The sequence below is a fragment of the Polypterus senegalus genome, chromosome 3 (genome assembly GCF_016835505.1).
Source record: "Polypterus senegalus isolate Bchr_013 chromosome 3, ASM1683550v1, whole genome shotgun sequence".
Classification (NCBI taxonomy): domain Eukaryota; kingdom Metazoa; phylum Chordata; class Cladistia; order Polypteriformes; family Polypteridae; genus Polypterus; species Polypterus senegalus.
Window position 1 is genome coordinate 66,838,294 of NC_053156.1, and position 20,206 is coordinate 66,858,499.

The 20,206-nt window shown below is 37.4% G+C and overlaps 1 protein-coding gene across 2 annotated transcripts in view; it reads right to left on the minus strand.

Annotated features, from left to right (window-relative positions):
* Positions 1-4,655: 4,655 nt before the first annotated feature.
* Positions 4,656-20,206, minus strand: part of LOC120525274 (proline-, glutamic acid- and leucine-rich protein 1-like) — a 46,640-nt gene continuing 31,089 nt past the window's right edge. The window contains exons 14-18 of one of the 2 annotated variants that reach the window (XR_005632921.1): positions 17,768-17,823; positions 15,967-16,188; positions 10,533-12,581; positions 7,320-7,491; positions 4,656-6,639 (exon numbers count right to left, since the gene is read on the minus strand). Coding sequence is in view for 1 of the 2 variants with exons in the window: in XM_039747416.1 (XP_039603350.1) it covers positions 7,390-7,491; positions 10,533-12,581; positions 15,967-16,188; positions 17,768-17,823 (2,429 nt within the window). In the remaining variant the exon portion in view is untranslated. Of the gene's footprint in view, positions 6,640-6,782; positions 7,492-10,532; positions 12,582-15,966; positions 16,189-17,767; positions 17,824-20,206 lie in introns of those variants that run through there. The other variant, XM_039747416.1, reaches the window with a different exon arrangement.

A 20,206-nucleotide genomic window follows, 5' to 3' on the forward strand; every position in this document is an offset into this window, starting at 1 on the left:
CTTAGATGAACAATATAGACTATAAGACAATCAGGGTAGATAGGCATTAAAGAAAAGTGAAGCTCTAGCACAGCATATGTCTGCACATCAACACCTTAGACAAGCTAGACAGTAGCTAGAAGATACTCCTAAGGCTTCTTTATCGCTTCAAGAAAATGAGCGTAATGTGTCTGTACAGCCCCAAAATTTTCAGAAACTATTGCACATTCAAAATCTGTCAGCAGACTCTCAAGGTTTATTGAATGCAAATGCAAAGCTTTTCATGATGACCCACCCACTCAACTCATGCTGCAGTCACACAGAAGATAACTGAAAGACCTTTCATTTTTCATTAAAGTTCCAAGAGCTTTCTAATTTGGGCTTACCTGTAATCACTCCATCTATCCATGCTGGTACAAACAAAATGTAAGGTGATGCAAGAAATAAAGCCAGGCACCACATGAATGGGAACTCTTAACCTGCAGCTCAGCATTTCAGATACGCCCCTCTGATTTCGGACTTTCCCACAGAATCAACCTCCTAATCTAGTCCATCTGTCTATACAACCTCTGTGCAATTCATACCCATTATGATGGACATTCATTGCCTCCTCTTGTGGAATTGCTTAACCAAGTCTGCCATGCTCTGGAACAGTAATGCTGATCTTCTCAAAATGGGACATGATAGTTATTTAAATGGCTGTCCCCACCTAACAGAGCAGTTCAAACATCAGGTTCTGTTTGAGTGTTAAATAATTCCTAGCAAATACAACTTGGCTAAAGCATATACATATAGCTAAAATCCATATCCTATTGTCCTACAAGCTCTGCAAGGATTTTGAGCTTTCTGTGTATTCCTTAGTTGGCATCCTTCAGGCAGAACAGGCATATGAATTCAAATATGGATTTCTTTTTGAGTAATTTGCCCACTAGTTATAATAATGGATTTAAAGAATATTGCTATACCCAGAGAACATTATAGTTTGTTGCTTGCCAGAATTTGTTGACCAGGCTTCAAACTGATAGAAAAGAGAATGCACCCACTACCATAGTTTATTGTAATACTGAGCCATCAGAGAGCAACCAGAACCCTCAATCCTCTACCTTATCTAAGAAGTCCACTATACTAACTGTGATATCAGTCAACACAGGCTTCTTGAAATTAAGTACTGGAGAGTCTGTGAATTGGATGATATAACAGACACTGTTGTAAATGTTGACTTTGCCACACTCCTGATTCTGTACACTAAGAAAATGATGCAACACATGCAAGGAGCTCCGTCTTAAAAGTCTGTATCATGTTATACAAGGAGGAGTTAGCGACATACTCTGCTAATCACTGTGTGATGCCTCGTGCAATGGCACCCTTGCACAAACTCACAACAGAATGGATCACTGGATGAAAGAATGAGAAAAGACCAAAATTCTTGGTGTTAAACAAAAAGATCTTCATTAAGAAATGTCAAGGACAACTGTCCAAAGATGTACCAAATACCAAATCAAATTTCAATGTCATGCAATCAATTATTTAGAGAAAAACAGTTAATGTTCAATGACACATATCAAAATAATGAGTGTAATAAAACCAAGACGGAAAAGAAAAGAAAATATTTCAATCCCATGTCCTTTTTCAATTCAAAATTGTTCAAGGAAAAAGAAAAAAAAAAAACAAAAACAATGGCTAGCTCACCAATCACCACAAAACTTCCTCTACTTCATATACCTGTCTAGAGGTTTTATCTGCATGCACGCCGCTCTCTTCAATTCAAGACACAAGGTCATAGAAGAAAAGATGACCTCTAGTGTCTGCAGGGTCATCTTATATTGTCGCATGTTTTTTTACAACCATTCCACGCTGACGCTCCTCCAGTACCTACCAATGGCATCACATATCGCCACACTCACTATGCTACTTGTTTCAGACTGGAAGAAACTCTCTAGATCTTGAAACTGAACCTCACACACAAACACATGAAAATGCGGCCAGGGCCATTAACTTACCTACAGCTTCAAAAATTGGCATACAGGCCTTCTCCATGCTGAACTAAAGAAGCCTGGCACTAAACTGTCATTCCTTTAGGAGCACTGACTACAACTAAACTTGTTTACAGATGTTTCATCCACCAACAAATAATGAACATGGCAGTCAATGGCATATACTGGAAGATATGATGATATCAAAAGTTGTGTTGATCTCCATTATATGACATTTGATAGTAACGCCAACCTGAAAATGCAAAATGAATAAAAAAAAATAGGAATTAGGAAAACAGAAGGTTTTACAGCACTTCCACATACTAAGGTGGTCAGCTGTTGAGGTGAATATTAGAAGTCTATTCCACCAGAAAAAAAGACTACGTGAATACTCTGGATTCAAATTTGATGCCACGTGGAAGTGGTATCAACATACATTAGCAGACCTGAGTAAGCAGGAGGGAGCACAGGAACCCCTAAATGAGTAGGCGTTGAACCACTGACTGCTCTGTAGGCAAGCATCAATGATTTGAATTTGTTGCATTCTGCTACAGATAGCCAGGTGGGTGTGGTTTGAAAACGAGATGTGCCACCACATTTTGGATCATCTACTGTAGCTTGACAACATACGCTGGTACCCCTAACAGTAAGGAGTTACGGTAGTCAAGGCACACTATGACCAGTGCCTGGACAAGAAGTTAAGTTACATACTCCATCAGATACAGTCTGATCTTGCAGATGTTATACAAAGAGAATCTACATGAACAGGAGACTGCTGCTTCAATGTGATGTGATCAGTGAACATTAGCAAGTCGTTCATCATTAAACAGTGGTTACATGCTGACTTGGTATAAGTGATTGATAATAAGCCAAACTTGACAGAGTTGTTACATTTAATCAAAATACTTGCTGGTCTGATAAGGAGCTCAGTCTTTGACAGGCTTAGTCAAAGATGGTCTCTCTAAACCCAGGTAGAGATGCCACTGAGACATGTTGAGACTCCAACTGTCCTCAGGAGGGAATGACAGGTACATCCAAGAATATTTGGCATAGCAGTGATATATGAAGCCATAGGACCTAATTAGGAGTTGCTCAAGGAGTAGTGGAAAGGTCACAGCACTGATCTTTGAGGCACTCCATGTTTGCATGATATGACTTTGATAATATCTTTTCTAAAGATATCATTGCTTTATTGCTTACATTCAACATGTTAGAAGGGCTTCAGCGATTGAGGAACAATCACTAATTTGTGGAGTCAGAAAAATGTGATCCAGTTTTGTTGTTTGGTTATAAAATAACACATTTTACCTATAGATCAGAAAAAATGGTGGCTATTTTAGACTGCAAACTACCAGAAACTATATAAAGCACATACAAGGATTTGTGTGCTTTGCCAATTAATGTCATTTTATAAAAATAAGTAAAGTTAATTTCAGTCATTTCTTTTATTACTTTATTTAACTAGAAAGACACACAAGATATTCTGTTGGACTCAGGAGGCATATGAGCACCTGCTTATTACTACACCCATTCTTAGACATTTGGATCCTTCATTGTAATTCATAGTTGAAATTGTCACATACAGCACTGAAGTTGGGACTTTCTTTTTTCAAAAATTTCTAGAAACTGATGCCATTTGTATTTTTTATAGACATTTTCACAATGGTGCACAATTATGATGTGGGCAATACAGACTTATTGCCAATAAAACTTGTATTGGAAGAATAGCAACACTGGTTGGAGGGAGCAAAATGCTCATTTGCATTTTAAATTGACCACAACAATGTATGCATTTAAAGAAAGTAAAATGATAGAATGCATGAAAAGCCAGGTGGGCAAAATTTGTATCTGATTTGATTCCATTTCATGTCGAAGGATGACACACAAATGAAAAGGTGAAGGCACGATTATATGACCCAGATAAAATCACAGCTGAGCCCAAACCTGTCTCTCCCCAGGAGACGTTTTTGGCAACCACTTATTATATATTCAAAATAAACTAGTAAGGTGTATTAAGAGTGTTCAATCACAGTTCCCTGATCCACATAAAGTAGCTGTGGGGAAGTCAAATATTGCATATTCAGATATGTTTGGCCTTCTGGGCATTTCTGAAACCCTGGGATTGGCGAAATGGTATTTTTGGTGGGGAAAAATGTCATCTGGAACATTCAGGATTATTATATTACCTGTGAACCAAAGTGTACACCCAGCCACCTCTATGTCTGCCTATTGGTCTGTTGCAGCTTCTCCTAGCCATCCTATCTATAGGTTTGTTACTGATCTTCTCTTACTTTTCTTGGTTTTACTTCAGATATAATTTTGGATTATGCTCCTCAATTTGTTTCATGATTCTGACAATTTTTTTGTAAGAAAATGGAATGCAATGTCAACTTGGCATCTGGCTACCACTCAGTGGCTAATGGATACAGCAATGAAACCAGACAGGAAGTTTCTTTGTTGTACTGTCTATTCTTTCCATTTTAATAGGAAAGATCTACTGCCCCAGCACAATTCATTCATATTGTCCAGTGTCATTAAGCGTTCTACTTTCACCTTTCTAACCGTACTGTTATGATTTGGTTTTCTTACGAATTTCTTTCCTCACAATTATTTTTAAGAATTATGTTTATTGAAACATTTTTAGATTACAGAATTAATTTCTTGCATTTATTTTTGGTTTAGATTTTATTCTATGGCAGATGAAATTATTTCTTGATGCTATTTTGCATCTTAAACATGCCACCATTTTGAGAAACTGTTGCTACAATGTTAAAATGCTTTAATGACAAGAAATGTGTAACATGTGAAGTCACCACCATGACTATATTAATTTCAGCACCATGAGCTTCCATGAGATTGTTGATGCAAACTTAAAATCCTTTGGTGGTGTTATATAGTGCTTTTGTTTCCTTTGCTTTTGACGTAATTCATTTGCAAGGGTCAAAACCAGGAAGAGTAGAACACAGTTGTAACAACCAAAACACTGACCAAAAATCAAAGGTAAAAGCCAGAAGTCATTTTACCCAAGTATCTACTTGAAAAATCCACACACCAATGTCTTTATAATTGCACCCACAATCTTGGATGCTGCTGGCTTATAAAGTATCATGACCTCCAGAAACCACATTCCCATTAATGATGCATCATAGCAATTGAGCCTCAAATGGTAACACAGTATACTAAATACATAAAGATAAAAAAAATCTGTACCAGTCTAGAGAAAAGTTTTAAGTAAAATATTAATAAATATGGATTCTCTGACATTCAAAACCCCCAGGGGAACAAAACTTGACAAGTTAAAAATTTTGCAAAATTAAAAAAAAACAACACCAACGTTTTCTAATTCATAACACAGACCCTAATTCGTGGCCCCCAGACACACAAATGTCTAGTTTATTAGGAATTGTGAATTACCAAAAATGCAACAGTTTAGAGGCAGGAATATCCTTAAAAGGTGCCCAGGAGTATTCCTCAGGGCTACTCCCATGACAGTGAACCAGGTATTCAATCCTGAAGGCTCTTTCACATGAATCCAAAATCAACTGTACCTCAAATTCATTTTCATCAGGCCTATGATCCACAAATTTCTTGGCAGTGGTTTTCCCCTTCTGCAGATTCTCCAGAACCAGTCTTCAAGTCTCACACAGTTTAGCAAGGTACTCCAAACTCTGAGAAACAGCCTAAGAATCTCTGTCAGAAAATACTGAGAGAGGAAACTTGTACAGTCTAATAATCTCCAGGATTAACATGAAAGCTAATTCCTGAGTGGACATCTTTTTAAAAGAATGGAATTTCCTTGTTGGAGAATCAATCAGCATTGGTGGCAACATGCAGAGTGTAGAAAATATTCAACAAAGTCCAAACTAAGGGATTCTAATGATTTAGAAGCAGCAGGAATAGTTTACAATAGTTGTACTGGAAGCCAAGACGTGCCTTTGCCCAGGTTCATACATCACTAGCCATGATGTAATCACGTATATATCAATGCATGTTTTTTTCCACCAAAACACCTTTGGAGAAATTCTAAAGTCTGTTTTTTTCTCAGGATGACCAAATATTTTACTCTGAATCCCTCAACTTAATATTTCACTTCTAAATTTCAAAAGAACATATATTTTCCCAGCAGAAACTCCACCCATTACAGAGCAAAATACAGTCAAGGACATTTTTCTTTAACAACTCCAATAAGGATCGTGGTAATTGAGGTGACCAAGAACCCAACAATCACTTTAACAGAGGTTCTGCAGAGATGGGAGAACATGTTGAAACAACAAACTTCACAGCAGCACTCCATCATTCAGACAGAAGCCACAATTGAGTAAAAGACACATGATGACCTGCTTTTTAGTTTTCCCAAATGGCATTTAACCAATTCTGAGAACATGAGAAAAAGATTCTCTGGTTTGATGAGACAGAAATTGAACTCTCTGGGAAGAACTACAAGCACTAGGTTGGGAGTTTTATAATTTCACAATAATTAGAAAAACATATTTGTCCCTTGCATTTTTCTTTTATTTGCCAACTTCCCAACTGGAAGATGAATAGAAATATGTTTCTGGAAATTCATAGTTACCAAACTCTCCAATCAGAGTGGTAGGGGTTGACGTGATGTGCAGTCACATTTCTGTGGAGGTGTGCATCATGCTGCGCTGTAGGCTACATGGATGACAGCATAGGCAGGCGTAGGCTAAACACAGAAGCATAAATGAGACTTCAGTGGAATTTCAGGGCAGTGTGCAGATGGGGTCTCAAACACAGCAAAACAAAACAAAAAAAGGCTTACAGAATTACCTGATGTTAGAAGTGATGTCAAATATTGATTAGCACATCTCTGTACACATGACAATACGGGCAATATAAACCTTTAATAAAACTAAAAGAACAAAGAAAAAAAGGGGTAGCACTGTCTTACAGCATTACTCATAAGGGAAAGTGTGCATTTGTAGTATATTACATTACTCTGAACACACATAAATGTGTGGTCATTGTGAAAGATGTTGATAGTTCTATATGGCTGCTATCAAACGTTTTTCATAAACACAGTCTGTGCGACATCCTCTTAGGTTACAAACACACTGCAGGCTCATTACATCCCACCTCACTATGAAAGATCTCATGCTGCTTTTGACATTAACCTCATCATCTGCTGTAACAACCAGGACAAAATATCTGCATATCTTTGATGAAAAATTTAATGAACAAAAATATTTAAAAAAACTGGAAAAATGTAAAGTCAAATTACTTAACAAACAAAGACAAGTAGTGTGAAAAAATAAAGAAACAAAAAGATCAGTTTAACATGAAAAAATACTGGCATGTGGCCGAGTGGAAAAGAAGAAGCTCAAAAAAAAAAAAAAAAGAATTCACCAGGAGTCAGAAAATATTGGCACAGCAAGGGAACATCCAAATACAGGCCTCCTATCTCATAAACTCGAGTCTAGGAGTCATCTTTTGAAAATGACGGTGTTGCTTCTTCTTCATCTGGTGGGCAGTCTACAAAATCAGCCAGCATTGCAGCAGTGCTGTCTTCTTCAGTAAGCTGGATAGGAGAAAAAAAAAAAGAAGAAATGTCAGCCAGAGAGCCAAACTGTGTCAATCTCTGAAAAATTTACCAAAAGTCAAAACAATCCACTAAGAGTACAGTTATGGGCTGTTATTTAGTACATGGAAACCTTGAAAATGGTGAATGCATATGAATGGTATCCAACTGTTTTCCCCTCTCCATAATCAATTAATAGGATGTTTCCAAAACAACACTTGCCCCAAGCAAGAGCTATGGAGGATCACCCCTTTATGGTGTCTAAAAAGGTAACAGGTGATGCAAACAGGAAGAAGTCCATGCTAAGTAAACTTAAAAGAAACTAAATAGTTCTTAAAACAAAATGCTTGACATTTTATATTCCACTACTTACATTAAATACTGTTTAATCATGATAAAAATAACACACAGAATTTATAAAACACTTTACCACACTCCAAATGCACATCCATAATAAAATTGTTTCAGTTTAATTTTATATAGATGGTACTTAATATCACCTGAGGAATAAAGAGTGTAAAATAAGGTGTCTTGTGTAGTCCATAAAACAGCTACTCAAGTCAAAACACTAGTGGGGCTCAATGATGACACTTAGTGGATGATTTTGCAGTTTGACAGTATGCAGTTTTAAGTATACCTTGAAATCAAGTTAGATAATTCATATTGAAAAGTAACAGAAAAGCATAAAAAAATCTCTTATTTTATCCATAGCCCCTGTAATACATACTAACATATGAAACTTAAGCTTTTGTGTGCATCATCTACTCTTACTCATATCGTACAGATTGCAAAGTCTGATGATTAATGTCAAAGGAGTAAACTTTATTGCCATAAAGACTTGGGTCAAAGGCCTGTAGTCAGATGCTATAAAAGGCCAAAATTTAATAGAAGCAGCAGTTAAGTAATGAATGAATGAATGAGAAAAAAAAATAATACACAAACAGACAAACTCTTGATTACCTTTTAACATACTGTAATTGCTGCCAGCATGAACCCATACCATGCTGGCATGTGGCAAAGTGTTCTCCCCAGTAAGTTCCAGCTAAATTTGGGAAGTTTTGAAGAAATTATCCATTTAAATAATGCTCCTCAAAGACATGAGAAACTGATCAACAAAAGGCGCTATAGAAAATGCTGGCATTCTCATTGCAAAGTTTGTTTTAAAATGTATATTTGCTTTTTTGGTTAACAAAACCACATGTTTCATTTTTTTAATATTTTTTTGTAATAAAAAAACACTGTACAGGGCTTCACATCAAGCCAGTGAAGCCAAGTGACAATGATGGCAATGAAAATGGAAAATATTCCACATGCAGATATCATTGGTGTGTTTCTTTGCATTCTGCCAACAAGTTACTCACTAGCATATCCTGGTTCAAACAAAAAGAACTCAGATGGCAAAAATAAAAAAAATAAAAACTCCATCAGCACAAAATGATATGCTGTCTTGCCTAAAAATATTAGCACAGAGTTCACTGATCACCTAAAATGGCACCTAAGGTCAGATTCATATTTGGCAGAAAAACACTGGTAGCACCAAAGTACTCCTGGGTTAAAAACAACTTCAAACAGAGATTTTAAAAATCTATGAGGAAAAGAAAAATAAAATCAATTGTACTGTCTTAATTTGTATGTATAACATGTGTGAGTTTATGATACTTAGTAATTTAAAGTCATGTGGAGATTTATCTATTCCATTCACAATAATAAACCCAGATTCATAATAAAGATACACATACAATTTTCATGACGCACTTTGAACTGCATTAAATGTATGAAATATGTTATATAAATTTATCAGTAGTACAATATTTAGCATAATCCCTGTGCACACAAATAATCTCATTATAATGTTTACTAGCCATGTGCACCCAACTATGTTGCGCGTGTTAAAGTTGTCTGTGAAGGGCTCCCTGTTTAAACGCGACTGCCAGTCATGAACTGGCCCCTTCGTCGCACAGCATTATGATTTTTTATAAGGGAAACAAAATTACAAAAGAAAACCCTTGGATATTGATTTGAAAGGAACAGCCTACTCGGAATCACTGTCCGAATCGTAATTATGTGGTGGTGTAGGAGCATTTCTGCTTCTGTCTGTTTACAGTCCATCTTGTTTTCACGATGCTGTCGTTTCCTCTCACGATCTCTTCTCAACCTTTCTCCAATCTCGCAGGTTGCTTTGTGGCAATCCAAAGAGTAAGGCAATATACACGGAGCAATGGTTATAAAAGGGGGACACATAGGTATCCAGGCTCTTTAAAGCATAAATAGGGATCACTTCACTGACATGTGAGCAAGCCACTGTACAACTGTGAGACGCGCAGCACTCTATTTTTACAATTAAGTGCGGAAAACACTACAGCAAATTGGAATACTACTTTTGGGTAATGTAGGCTTTTTAATGAATAAACTTAATTTTGAAAACAACCTCAACATCATAAACCTGTACACCTGATCTTGCCAGCATTAGATTGAACCAGAGGTGCCAAACTCAGATCCGGGGTATTATTTACCCTAAACAATTCCAAACATCTCACTTCCAGATAAAGAGACTTCAGCGTCTGAGATGACTTCAGCTGCCTTGGTGGGGGGATGAGTGAGCAGGCTGCCTACTGCCAGTGCCGATCGACACATTTGCAAGACGCAGATGAGGAGGTGCGAAGGAATTTAAGGTGGCCAGGATTATGACTTTTTTGTAGGCTTCAGGGATTCTAGTGTTAACCACAGTAGGTGAGAATGAATCTGCTGCTCTCTAGTAATGACAAATGCTAGAACCTTGTAATTCACATACAGTACAATATATAAAAAACAGGGGCAAATCTTTGGCTATTTACTTAATCAACAATGTGGAAAACCACCCTTTATATTCAGGCTGTACCTCTTGCATTACTTGATTTTAAATATTGTGGAGAATTACAGTACTATAATGTAGATATGAATGTGAAAAGGTATATAAGAACTACTGCTGTCAAGCAGTGTCAGAAAAAGAATGTGAATTCCACATTGTTTCAGACATATGCCCTATTTCCTTTTTTCCTCACCTTCTTTTTGTCTGGGTTCTCATCAGCTGTTGGCTCCTCCTCACGTTTTCTCTTTAGCCCCCTCTCATCTACAGGCTGTTCCTCCTCTTCGGGGTCTTTTGCCTCCAGTTCCCTCAGTTCTATGTCCACTTCAGCTTGTTTGATTGATACCTCTTCTTGCTTAGTTTCTGTATCCTTTTTGCTTCCTTTTCCTGTCTCATCTTGGATGAGGACATTTTCCTCTGCATCAGTTTTAGATTCAACATCTTCCTTTATATGCTTCTCAGACAAACTGCTATCAGCAAAGTCTTGTTCTGGCTGATCTTTAATGACAGATTGGTCTTGCTCATGTTCAGGTTCACTGTTTGCTGTGGAAGTGCTGCTTACTTTCTCCTGGACCTCGGTTTCAAGAACTATTTGTACCTGACTCTCCCTCACAGGTGATGCTGATTTGTCAGGCACATTCTTTATAAATGTCACTTCTTGCATAATCTCAGACTTTCCTTCTTCCTTCTCTTGTTCTGAGGTGTCCTCCTGAGACAGAACACTTTCTTCTTCCTGGCTTACTACTGGAAGAGTGATTAGTGGCTTTTCTACCAGATCATCTACACTAGATTTCATTGGCTCTTGCTCATCACTTTGCACAGTGTGTATTGCAGGCTCACTGGACATGACTTCTTCTTGCTCCCCATCCCGAATCTCTACTAGGCTGTGGTCCCCTTCATCTATTTCCACTGGTCCCTCTTCTTCTAAATCAACTGGGTCACTATACAAGTCTTCCTGCATTTCCTGGCGTCCACATGGTCTTGCTTTCAGTCCCGTCATTTCTTCCTCTACGTGTTCCAGTTTAAAAGATGTGCCATGTCCAGTCCTCATAACTTCAGAATGATCAAGATCTTCTTCATCCTCCAAATCTTCCTCATCATCATCTATCATCTCTCCATCCTCTTCTTCCTCCTCTGACTCCTCCTCCAGATCTTCTAGACATTCTTCATCTTCATACTCTTCATAGTCTTCCTCCTCCTCATCGTCTTCATAGAATCCCTCTTCTTCTGGATATTCTTCATCATCTTCTTCTTCTTCCTCTTCTTCCTCTTCCTCATCATCATCTGAGCTATTAATGTTAATTACCGCAGAATCTTCCTCAGACTGCTGCTGCAGCATCTGTTGGGAGCTGTACTGTGCCTGCTGAGGTTCTACCACTGCAGTGGGAGGCACAGTTTGCAGAGGAGTAATGCTTGAAGTAAAACTATTGGCAAGGGCACTTGCCACAACAGAACTTGAGGCTGATGTGGTTGATAAGACTGTATCTGTTGCTGAAGGCATCCCAATCCCAGGAACAGCCCCTGTGATGTTGTTGGCTTGACCCTTAGGGCTTGTGCCTCCAGCAGATCCCACGCCTTCAACATTGTCTTGTTCTAGCAACCTGCCTTCTTGATTTTGAGCAGCTATGCTTTGTGGTGCTGGCTGTTTGATTAATAGCCCTTCGGGAACAATTACTACACTGTCATCAGAGTCACTTTCCAAGGAAATCTCCACATCTTCTGCCTCTTCCTTATCATAACGTACAAAAACAGGTTTATGCCCATCTGCAGCACCTGAAAAGCTCTCTTCTAAGCCTGCATGATGTGGGGAGAGCACATCCATTAGCCCTGTACCTACCAGATTGTCACTAGTAGTGCTCAGTTGTGCTGCAGAATCTGTGGCCAAGTGATTCTCCAAGGACCCAAGTAAAGAAGAACAGGGGAGAGTAGCTGTTGCAGAGTTTGGCAAGTTCATAGGATGTCTGGCTTGAAAGGAGTTGCTACTGGAAAGCAAAGAAGGCAAGCTAAGAGGTCCAGATGGTTGAGGACAACTGGAAGGATTTGGAGGGATGAAGGGAGGAGTCACTCCAGCTCGAAAAGCAGTTGGCCCTTGTGGATGAGGCAGTAGTTCTGCCATGCCAGGTTTTCCCATTGTCTGCTGTGTACTAGCTGCAGCAGTTAAAGAGAAAGAATGGGCAATTGATGGGGTGCGCGGGTGAATGAGAACATTGCAAATGGCCAGTGCTTCACGGCAGAAAGATGCAACCTGCACAGAGGAAGGGAGAAAGAGTAAGCCTTAATATAGTTAAAAATTAACAGTGGACTAACAGTAAGTGCACTTAAGATAGCACATAGCAAATGCAAAGCTCCTTGCTTTAAAAATACTGAGTTCCGCTAATCTTTTGAAATATTTAAATTTGTCACATATATACAGTGGCTTGCAAAAATATTCGACCCCCTTGAACTTTTCCACATTTTGTCACATTACAGCCACAAACATGAATCAATTACATTGGAATTCCACGTGAAAGACCAATACAAAGTGGTGGACACTTGAGAAGTGGAACGAAAATCATACATGACTCCAAACATTTTTTACAAATAAATAACTGCAAAGTGGGGTGTGCGTAATTATTCAGCCCCCTTTGGTCTGAGTGCAGTCAGTTGCCCATAGACACTGCCTGATGAGTGCTAATGACTAAATAGAGTGCACCTGTGTGTAATCTAATATCAGTACAAATACAGCTGCTCTATGGCGGCCTCAGAGGTTGTCTAAGAGAATATTGGGAGCAACAACACCATGAAGTCCAAAGAACACACCAGACAGGTCAGGGATAAAGTTATTGAGAAATTTAAAGCAGGCTTAGGCTACAAAAAGATTTCCAAAGCCTTGAACATCCCACGGAGCACTGTTCAAGCGATCATTCAGAAATGGAAGGAGTATGGCACAACTGTAAACCTACCAAGACAAGGCCGTCCACCTAAACTCACAGGCCGAACAAGGAGAGCACTGATCAGAAATGCAGCCAAGAGGCCCATGGTGACTCTGGACGAGCTGCAGAGATCTACAGCTCAGGTGGGGGAATCTGTCCATAGGACAACTATTAGTCGTGCACTGCACAAAGTTGGCCTTTATGGAAGAGTGACAAGAAGAAAGCCATTGTTAACAGAAAACCATAAGAAGTCCCGTTTGCAGTTTGCCACAAGCCATGTGGGGGGCACAGCAAACATGTGGAAGAAGGTGCTCTGGTCAGATGAGACCAAAATGGAACTTTTTGGCCAAAATGCAAAACGCTATGTGTGGTGGAAAACTAACACTGCACATCACTCTGAACACACCATCCCCACTGTCAAATATGGTGGTGGCAGCATCATGCTCTGGGGTGCTTCTCTTCAGCAGGGACAGGGAAGCTGGTCAGAGTTGATGGGAAGATGGATGGAGCCAAATACAGGGCAATCTTGGAAGAAAACCTCTTGGAGTCTGCAAAAGACTTGAGACTGGGGCGGAGGTTCACCTTCCAGCAGGACAACGACCCTAAACATAAAGCAAGGGCAACAATGGAATGGTTTAAAACAAAACATATCCATGTGTTAGAATGGCCCAGTCAAAGTCCAGATCTAAATCCAATCGAGAATCTGTGGCAAGATCTGAAAACTGCTGTTCACAAACGCTGTCCATCTAATCTGACTGAGTTGGAGCTGTTTTGCAAAGAAGAATGGGCAAGGATTTCAGTCTCTAGATGTGCAAAGCTGGTAGAGACATACCCTAAAAGACTGGCAGCTGTAATTGCAGCAAAAGGTGGTTCTACAAAGTATTGACTCAGGGGGCTGAATAATTACGCACACCCCACTTTTCAGTTATTTATTTGTAAAAATTGTTTGGAATCATGTATGATTTTCGTTCCACTTCTCACGTGTACACCACTTTGTATTGGTCTTTCACGTGGAATTCCAATAAAATTGATTCATGTTTGTGGCTGTAATGTGACAAAATGTGGAAAAGTTCAAGGGGGCCGAATACTTTTGCAAGCCACTGTATTATCAAAATACAATGATCAGCACTCTTGCCTCAAACTTCCAGAACACTTGGTTCAAATCCCTGTCCAGTCACAATCTGTGTGAAGTGCAAACAAGAGGCTACAGAGAGTGAAAAAAAATAAAATATGCAAAATCTACAAGTTAGTGTAACAGGTGTCAAGGTGAAATTGAAACAGTAAACTAATTTGTAGTTTAAGTTGCACAGGATGTTACTTTGTTTTATCAACAATGTATGGCATATCAACAAAATATAGCCTCATTTTAATTGAAATCTTTTGTATTTACCCACAAGGATAGATCACAAAAGAATTTAACATGTGCAATCTCATATTAATACTCCATGGAAACAGAATATGGTCAACAAATGAGTTCTTGAAGCAATAAAGAGAAAGGATTTTTTTCCCCATTCTTTAAGGATGCAAATAATTGTGCTCCATATGTTTTTAAGAGGATAAACTATTCTCAAAATAAAAAAAATAAATGGTAAGTAATTTCCAGAAGCATTTTCAGGAATGATGGAATCATTGTATGTATTGCTTATCTTAGACTTTTTTTCCAACTTTTTCTTTATGGGATAAATCTAGAGTTGACTGTTTTGGATACATATACATACAGTAGAGATGAGGTCAACAAAAGAGATAAATGAACATTGATGGTAGTAACTGATAGTAATCTGATCAATGATAGTAATCTCATCAAAAGATAGAAATAAGCCCTCCCTCATAAAGAAAGGTGGTTATCAAAGAGCAATCAGAATGTCAGTCCTTAAACACCAACACTTTCTTTTGGCTCTGTGACTACCAATTACCTGAGGGAAGGAAGAGTAGCTCCAGCTTACTGGAATCTCCATTCTATAAAAGGTAGAGTGTGGACAGTGCACCCTCAAGTGTCTCAAGTACACATTTTCACATGAGGTGTAAATTAACACGTTTAAGCAAAAATTCATCAAGACGAAGCATGTACCTATGTATATGTCTCCTACTGTTAATGAAACAAAGAGAAATATTTATTTTCTGCTGAAAACTGACAAGGGTATAATGCAGCATTCTCACCTAAATTCTTTATTTGAATAATTAGCTGAACTTCATACATTGGAACTGTTTATATATATATATATATATACACATATATATACACATATATATATACACATATATATACATATTTATATACACATATATATATACACATATATATACATACATATACACATATATATATATATATACATACATATATATTTATGTAAATATATATATTTATTTATATATATATTTATATTCATATATACTGTATATATATATTTATATTTATATATACTGTGTAAATATATATATTTATATTTATATATACTGTGTATATTTATATTTATATATATATATAATTTATATACAGTATACACACCTTCCAACACTTTTCCATATTAATCAGTGAGGATACTTCCGAGAATGTTTTGCCAATGAATATGACCATTCAGAATGTAAAGTATTTTGCAAGGCAATATGGTCATATACAAGATCAAGGTGAACTAAACAGCAGGTATGTATTGTGCCACACTGATACACTGGGCTCAGAGGATTAGCATTAACAGGTTCTAACTATTTGTAACTCACCATAATGTTGATGTCACCCAGACCTAGGCTGAAAGCTCTCACTGCACACTGAAGTGGTGGAGGCCACCTCGGACTGGGAACCAAAAGTAGTGCAAGTAGGACATGGTAAAGCTCCTTGCGGTTCTCAGGACTGAAGTATGGACTTGTTTGAGTACCATTGGCTGCCAAACTACCATGCTGCTGAAAACCAACTAATAGTGGTACCACAAGCTCTTGCAGCTTCTAAAGGGAAAACAAAAAAAGAACAGTAAAAATTTACAGGCTAGTTTCATTTTTTTGTGTTTTCCAGTCAAATAACTGTATTCATTTTTAGAAATCCTGCAGTCTCAGAATTGTCCTGACTACGAGCCCCATCCAAGCTATCTAGTTATCCGTTTCCTTCAGCTATATGAAAAATTATATATATATATATATATATATATATATATATATATATATATATATATATACACATACACACATACATACATACACTATATATATATATATATATATATATATATATATATAAAACTCTCATATAAAACTCTGAATTGGGCGTGGGAGTGTTAAAAAAGTTAGAAACATGGTCAGTTTCCTAGCTGTGGTATTTTGTACTTTATATTAAAAAGGGATTTTCTTGTTGTGGTATGATTTTAAATGTAGTAAAATAAAAAAAAAATCTTGTTAACAAGATCTATGACCTGCTATTAACTTTGAAGCAAGGAAAATATTACAAAAAATAACTGAACCGCATTCAGTCATGGGTTTATTTTTAGTTATCTAAAAGCTTAATAACACCTTTATGCTTCTATTGTCATATAAAATAGAGTGTCTTCAACCAGCCTACATTTTGGGTGATGCAAACCACTAGTTCACACGTTTGACAAACACAGCATGGAGAACGACAAACACATGCGCGCCTGCAAATATGGATTAGCTGAGACAGCTTTTTACATTTGGCCCACCATCAAAGAATCAAGAGATTTGTGCTTAAAACATGATTCTAGCTTATTGTGATAATCAAGATGATAGGAAATTTGCAAAATCTGGTGATGACAAAACACTTGGAATAGCAAATAATAAGGGTAGAAGAAAATTACATTTAAAAATAACTAGACATCTTTCAAAAGCTGTCAAACATTTTAATAAACACAATTTCAAGTAACTACATGTAGACAATACAAAGATGCAAGAAAATGACAACCTGTGAAAAAGATTTAGGGATTTACATTTAAACAATAATCTTTTTATCAAGAAGGTAAACAAAAGCAATAAAAAAGCAAATAAATTTATAGCTTGTATTACAGAAGCTATTGAATACAAAACAATGGAGAATTGTTATACCATATCTATAGTTCTGGTCACCAATTGGAACACACCATGTCTAAAAGGTAAAGGGATTAAAAACCATGTCCAACTCTGACAACTTGGTAATATAACAATCAAAATTCTCAGAAGCACAAAGTTAAACATGTAAAATTCTTCCAATTAAACAGTGAATCACAATCTCAAAAGAAAACTTATAGAAGATAATGGGGATTCAATTTAAGAGATAATCCAAGAAGATCTAAAAGGAAAGAGTTTTTTGAAGTCTATAACAAAGTAAAGATTTATGCATGTGAAAGTAGGAACTCTGACAACCTAAAATATCTGAATAAGATACTGGAAAAACTAATGCTATTAGCTAATCAAACAAGCTGGATGGGCTGAAACATTTCTTGTTATTTGTCAGATTTCTTATTTTCTGATACTGGTCCACATTCCTGAGGAATGGCATGCATACATGTTTACACAAAACGTCATAAGAACATCTGCTTACCTTATGAGTCTCCTCTTTTAGCAGAGTACCACTGTTAATAATGATGAGGTTGAGGGCTGCAAAGAAATGACCAAGATGGACTCAGGAAATATTTCATTTTAAAAGAGAGGATTTTTTCAATACCCTATACCTTAACACTTTGTCTCAGATTTACAATACATTCTTTTATCTAATGAATCATAACTTTTTAAATCAAAAAACATCCTGCTGTGTGTGTCCCCTTCAGCATGCACGTTCAACCTGGATTAGTTACTACCACAATAAATCACTGACATAAAAATTATTATTTTCATACCTTTTCAAACTCTCATGTACACCATCACCTGCCAATTAATCAAAGATTATGTGCAATGTTAATGTTTCCACTGTTCCAGTATAAATCCTTTCTCAACCTTAGTATTACAAAAACACATTTTTGGAGAGGTTTTATTTGATGTGCCTCCTTCTGAATATGTTCTTTGGAACAACAATTATATTTAGCCTTGTCCTGAAATTCTGTATAATTATGAAGAACTAGGTAAACGGTAGACGGATTGGAAGAGCATTGGGGGGGAGAGGGGTGTCATGAGGTTGCTGGAAAGGGGTGTGTGGCGCTCCTGATATTTATGCAAAAGGACGAAGGTCCAAGTCTTTAGAGTCCTGGTGCTTTATGTCTTTGCTATATGATTGCGAGACATGGACGCTTTCTAGTGACCTGAGATGAAGACTGGACTCCTTTGGGAAATACTTGGGTACCATTGGTTTGACTTTAGTGTCGAATGAGCGGTTGCTCATGGATTTCCTGAATGAAGCACATTACCTGCATTGTGAGGCAGCATCAGTTAAGGCACTACAGCCATGTAGTGCGATTCCCCGAGGGTGATCCGGCTCATAGGATCCCCATTGTTGGGAACCCAAGTGGCTGGACCAGGCCACGGGGTCACCCATGTAACACCTGGCAGTGGAAGATAGAGGGTCATTTCCAGAGGGTGGGACTGGATCACACGTCTGCCTGGGGGGGTTGCCAATCGGGATCCCGAGCTGTTTCGTTGTGTGGTGGGTGCGGCAACGCACTGTAACAGTTCATGTTCCTCAACTTGACTTAACTTGATTAAGTAAACCACAGCAATTCATCATGAGCTCCCTCCTATCCAGCTGCATTACATTAATCTTTAAGGTCAATTTACACTGGCATTTTTCAAGGTTTTTAATGCATTTGTGAAATGTTTCTGGTAATTTTTCAGGCAGTTTTTTGCCGGGAAAAATGACTGACGTCATTTACTGTCACCATTTTGTGGGATGTTCTGGTGTCCTGAAGCGAATGTTTCTTTTCAGAATATATTCTATAGCTGTATTAGTTTAACTCCTGGCAATCACAGCACAGAGGAAGAGGTGCCATCAGCATCACAAGTGCAAATATTTGGGTTCAACCTATTCAGCTGCAAAAGTAGTCCAATAGACAATTCTTGATTCCCTACAAAGAATTTTGGCAGCATCCTGAAAAATTCCATGATTACACAAAGATGTCAATAACCATGCAAGTAAAACGATACATTTTTTTCAAACCACCATTTTATGAACATTACCATACATTTTAACAAAGTGTTTGGATAACACTGCCAGAAAGCTGCTGACAGGAGATTTCTTAAATTGCTCCCTGCTGAAATGCTTAGATATGAATAGTGTTGTTGAAAATAATGGAAAAAAAAAACTTTACAATTGATTTAGGGGCATTTTAGTCTAGTATCGAAGTGCTATGAAAAAGTTTAGGTCTTCGTGGTCTCTTAGCGGTAAATCAAAACCACATCATCATCTCTCCATAATGAACACCACTATTCTGTGCAAGGCCTATTTCTTGACTTGATAAATTAATATTCAATTTGCATGTTTATGCTGGTAACACAGAACCATACATCATCATTACTAATGGTTGCACCCTGAACACTGGTAAGGTCTTAATGCAATCTGAATAATTTCCCAAGTATATGGGGAAACAACTTTAAAATGTAATACTGACTGCATAAAATGTAAAAAATTGTTGGTTAAAATACTGCTGCCAGACTCTAAAGAAATTTTATGATCACATAAATATTCCATCAAGTATCAATTACTGTACATGGCTAAAGCATTTTATGATCCTGAAAGTTAACCGATAACGCTCTGAAGATGAACACTGCAGAGTAAGTGACTACAATGATCATTCCTTATAAATAACTCAATATCTTCAGAAACAGGTTTTTCATTTAGCTCTACAGTACTCAAATCAGAATAAACTCTGCATAGTATAATAAGGTTCAGGGATTTTAAAAATTAAAATCAAGGTTTTAAATACCTCAATGACACTTTCTAATTGATTTCATAGTTACACTAAAGTTAGTTTACTGTATTGTCCTATGGTATTAATAGTACTCTGTATCTTTTATTTTGTAAATTTTGTTTGATGCATGTTCTCTTGATATT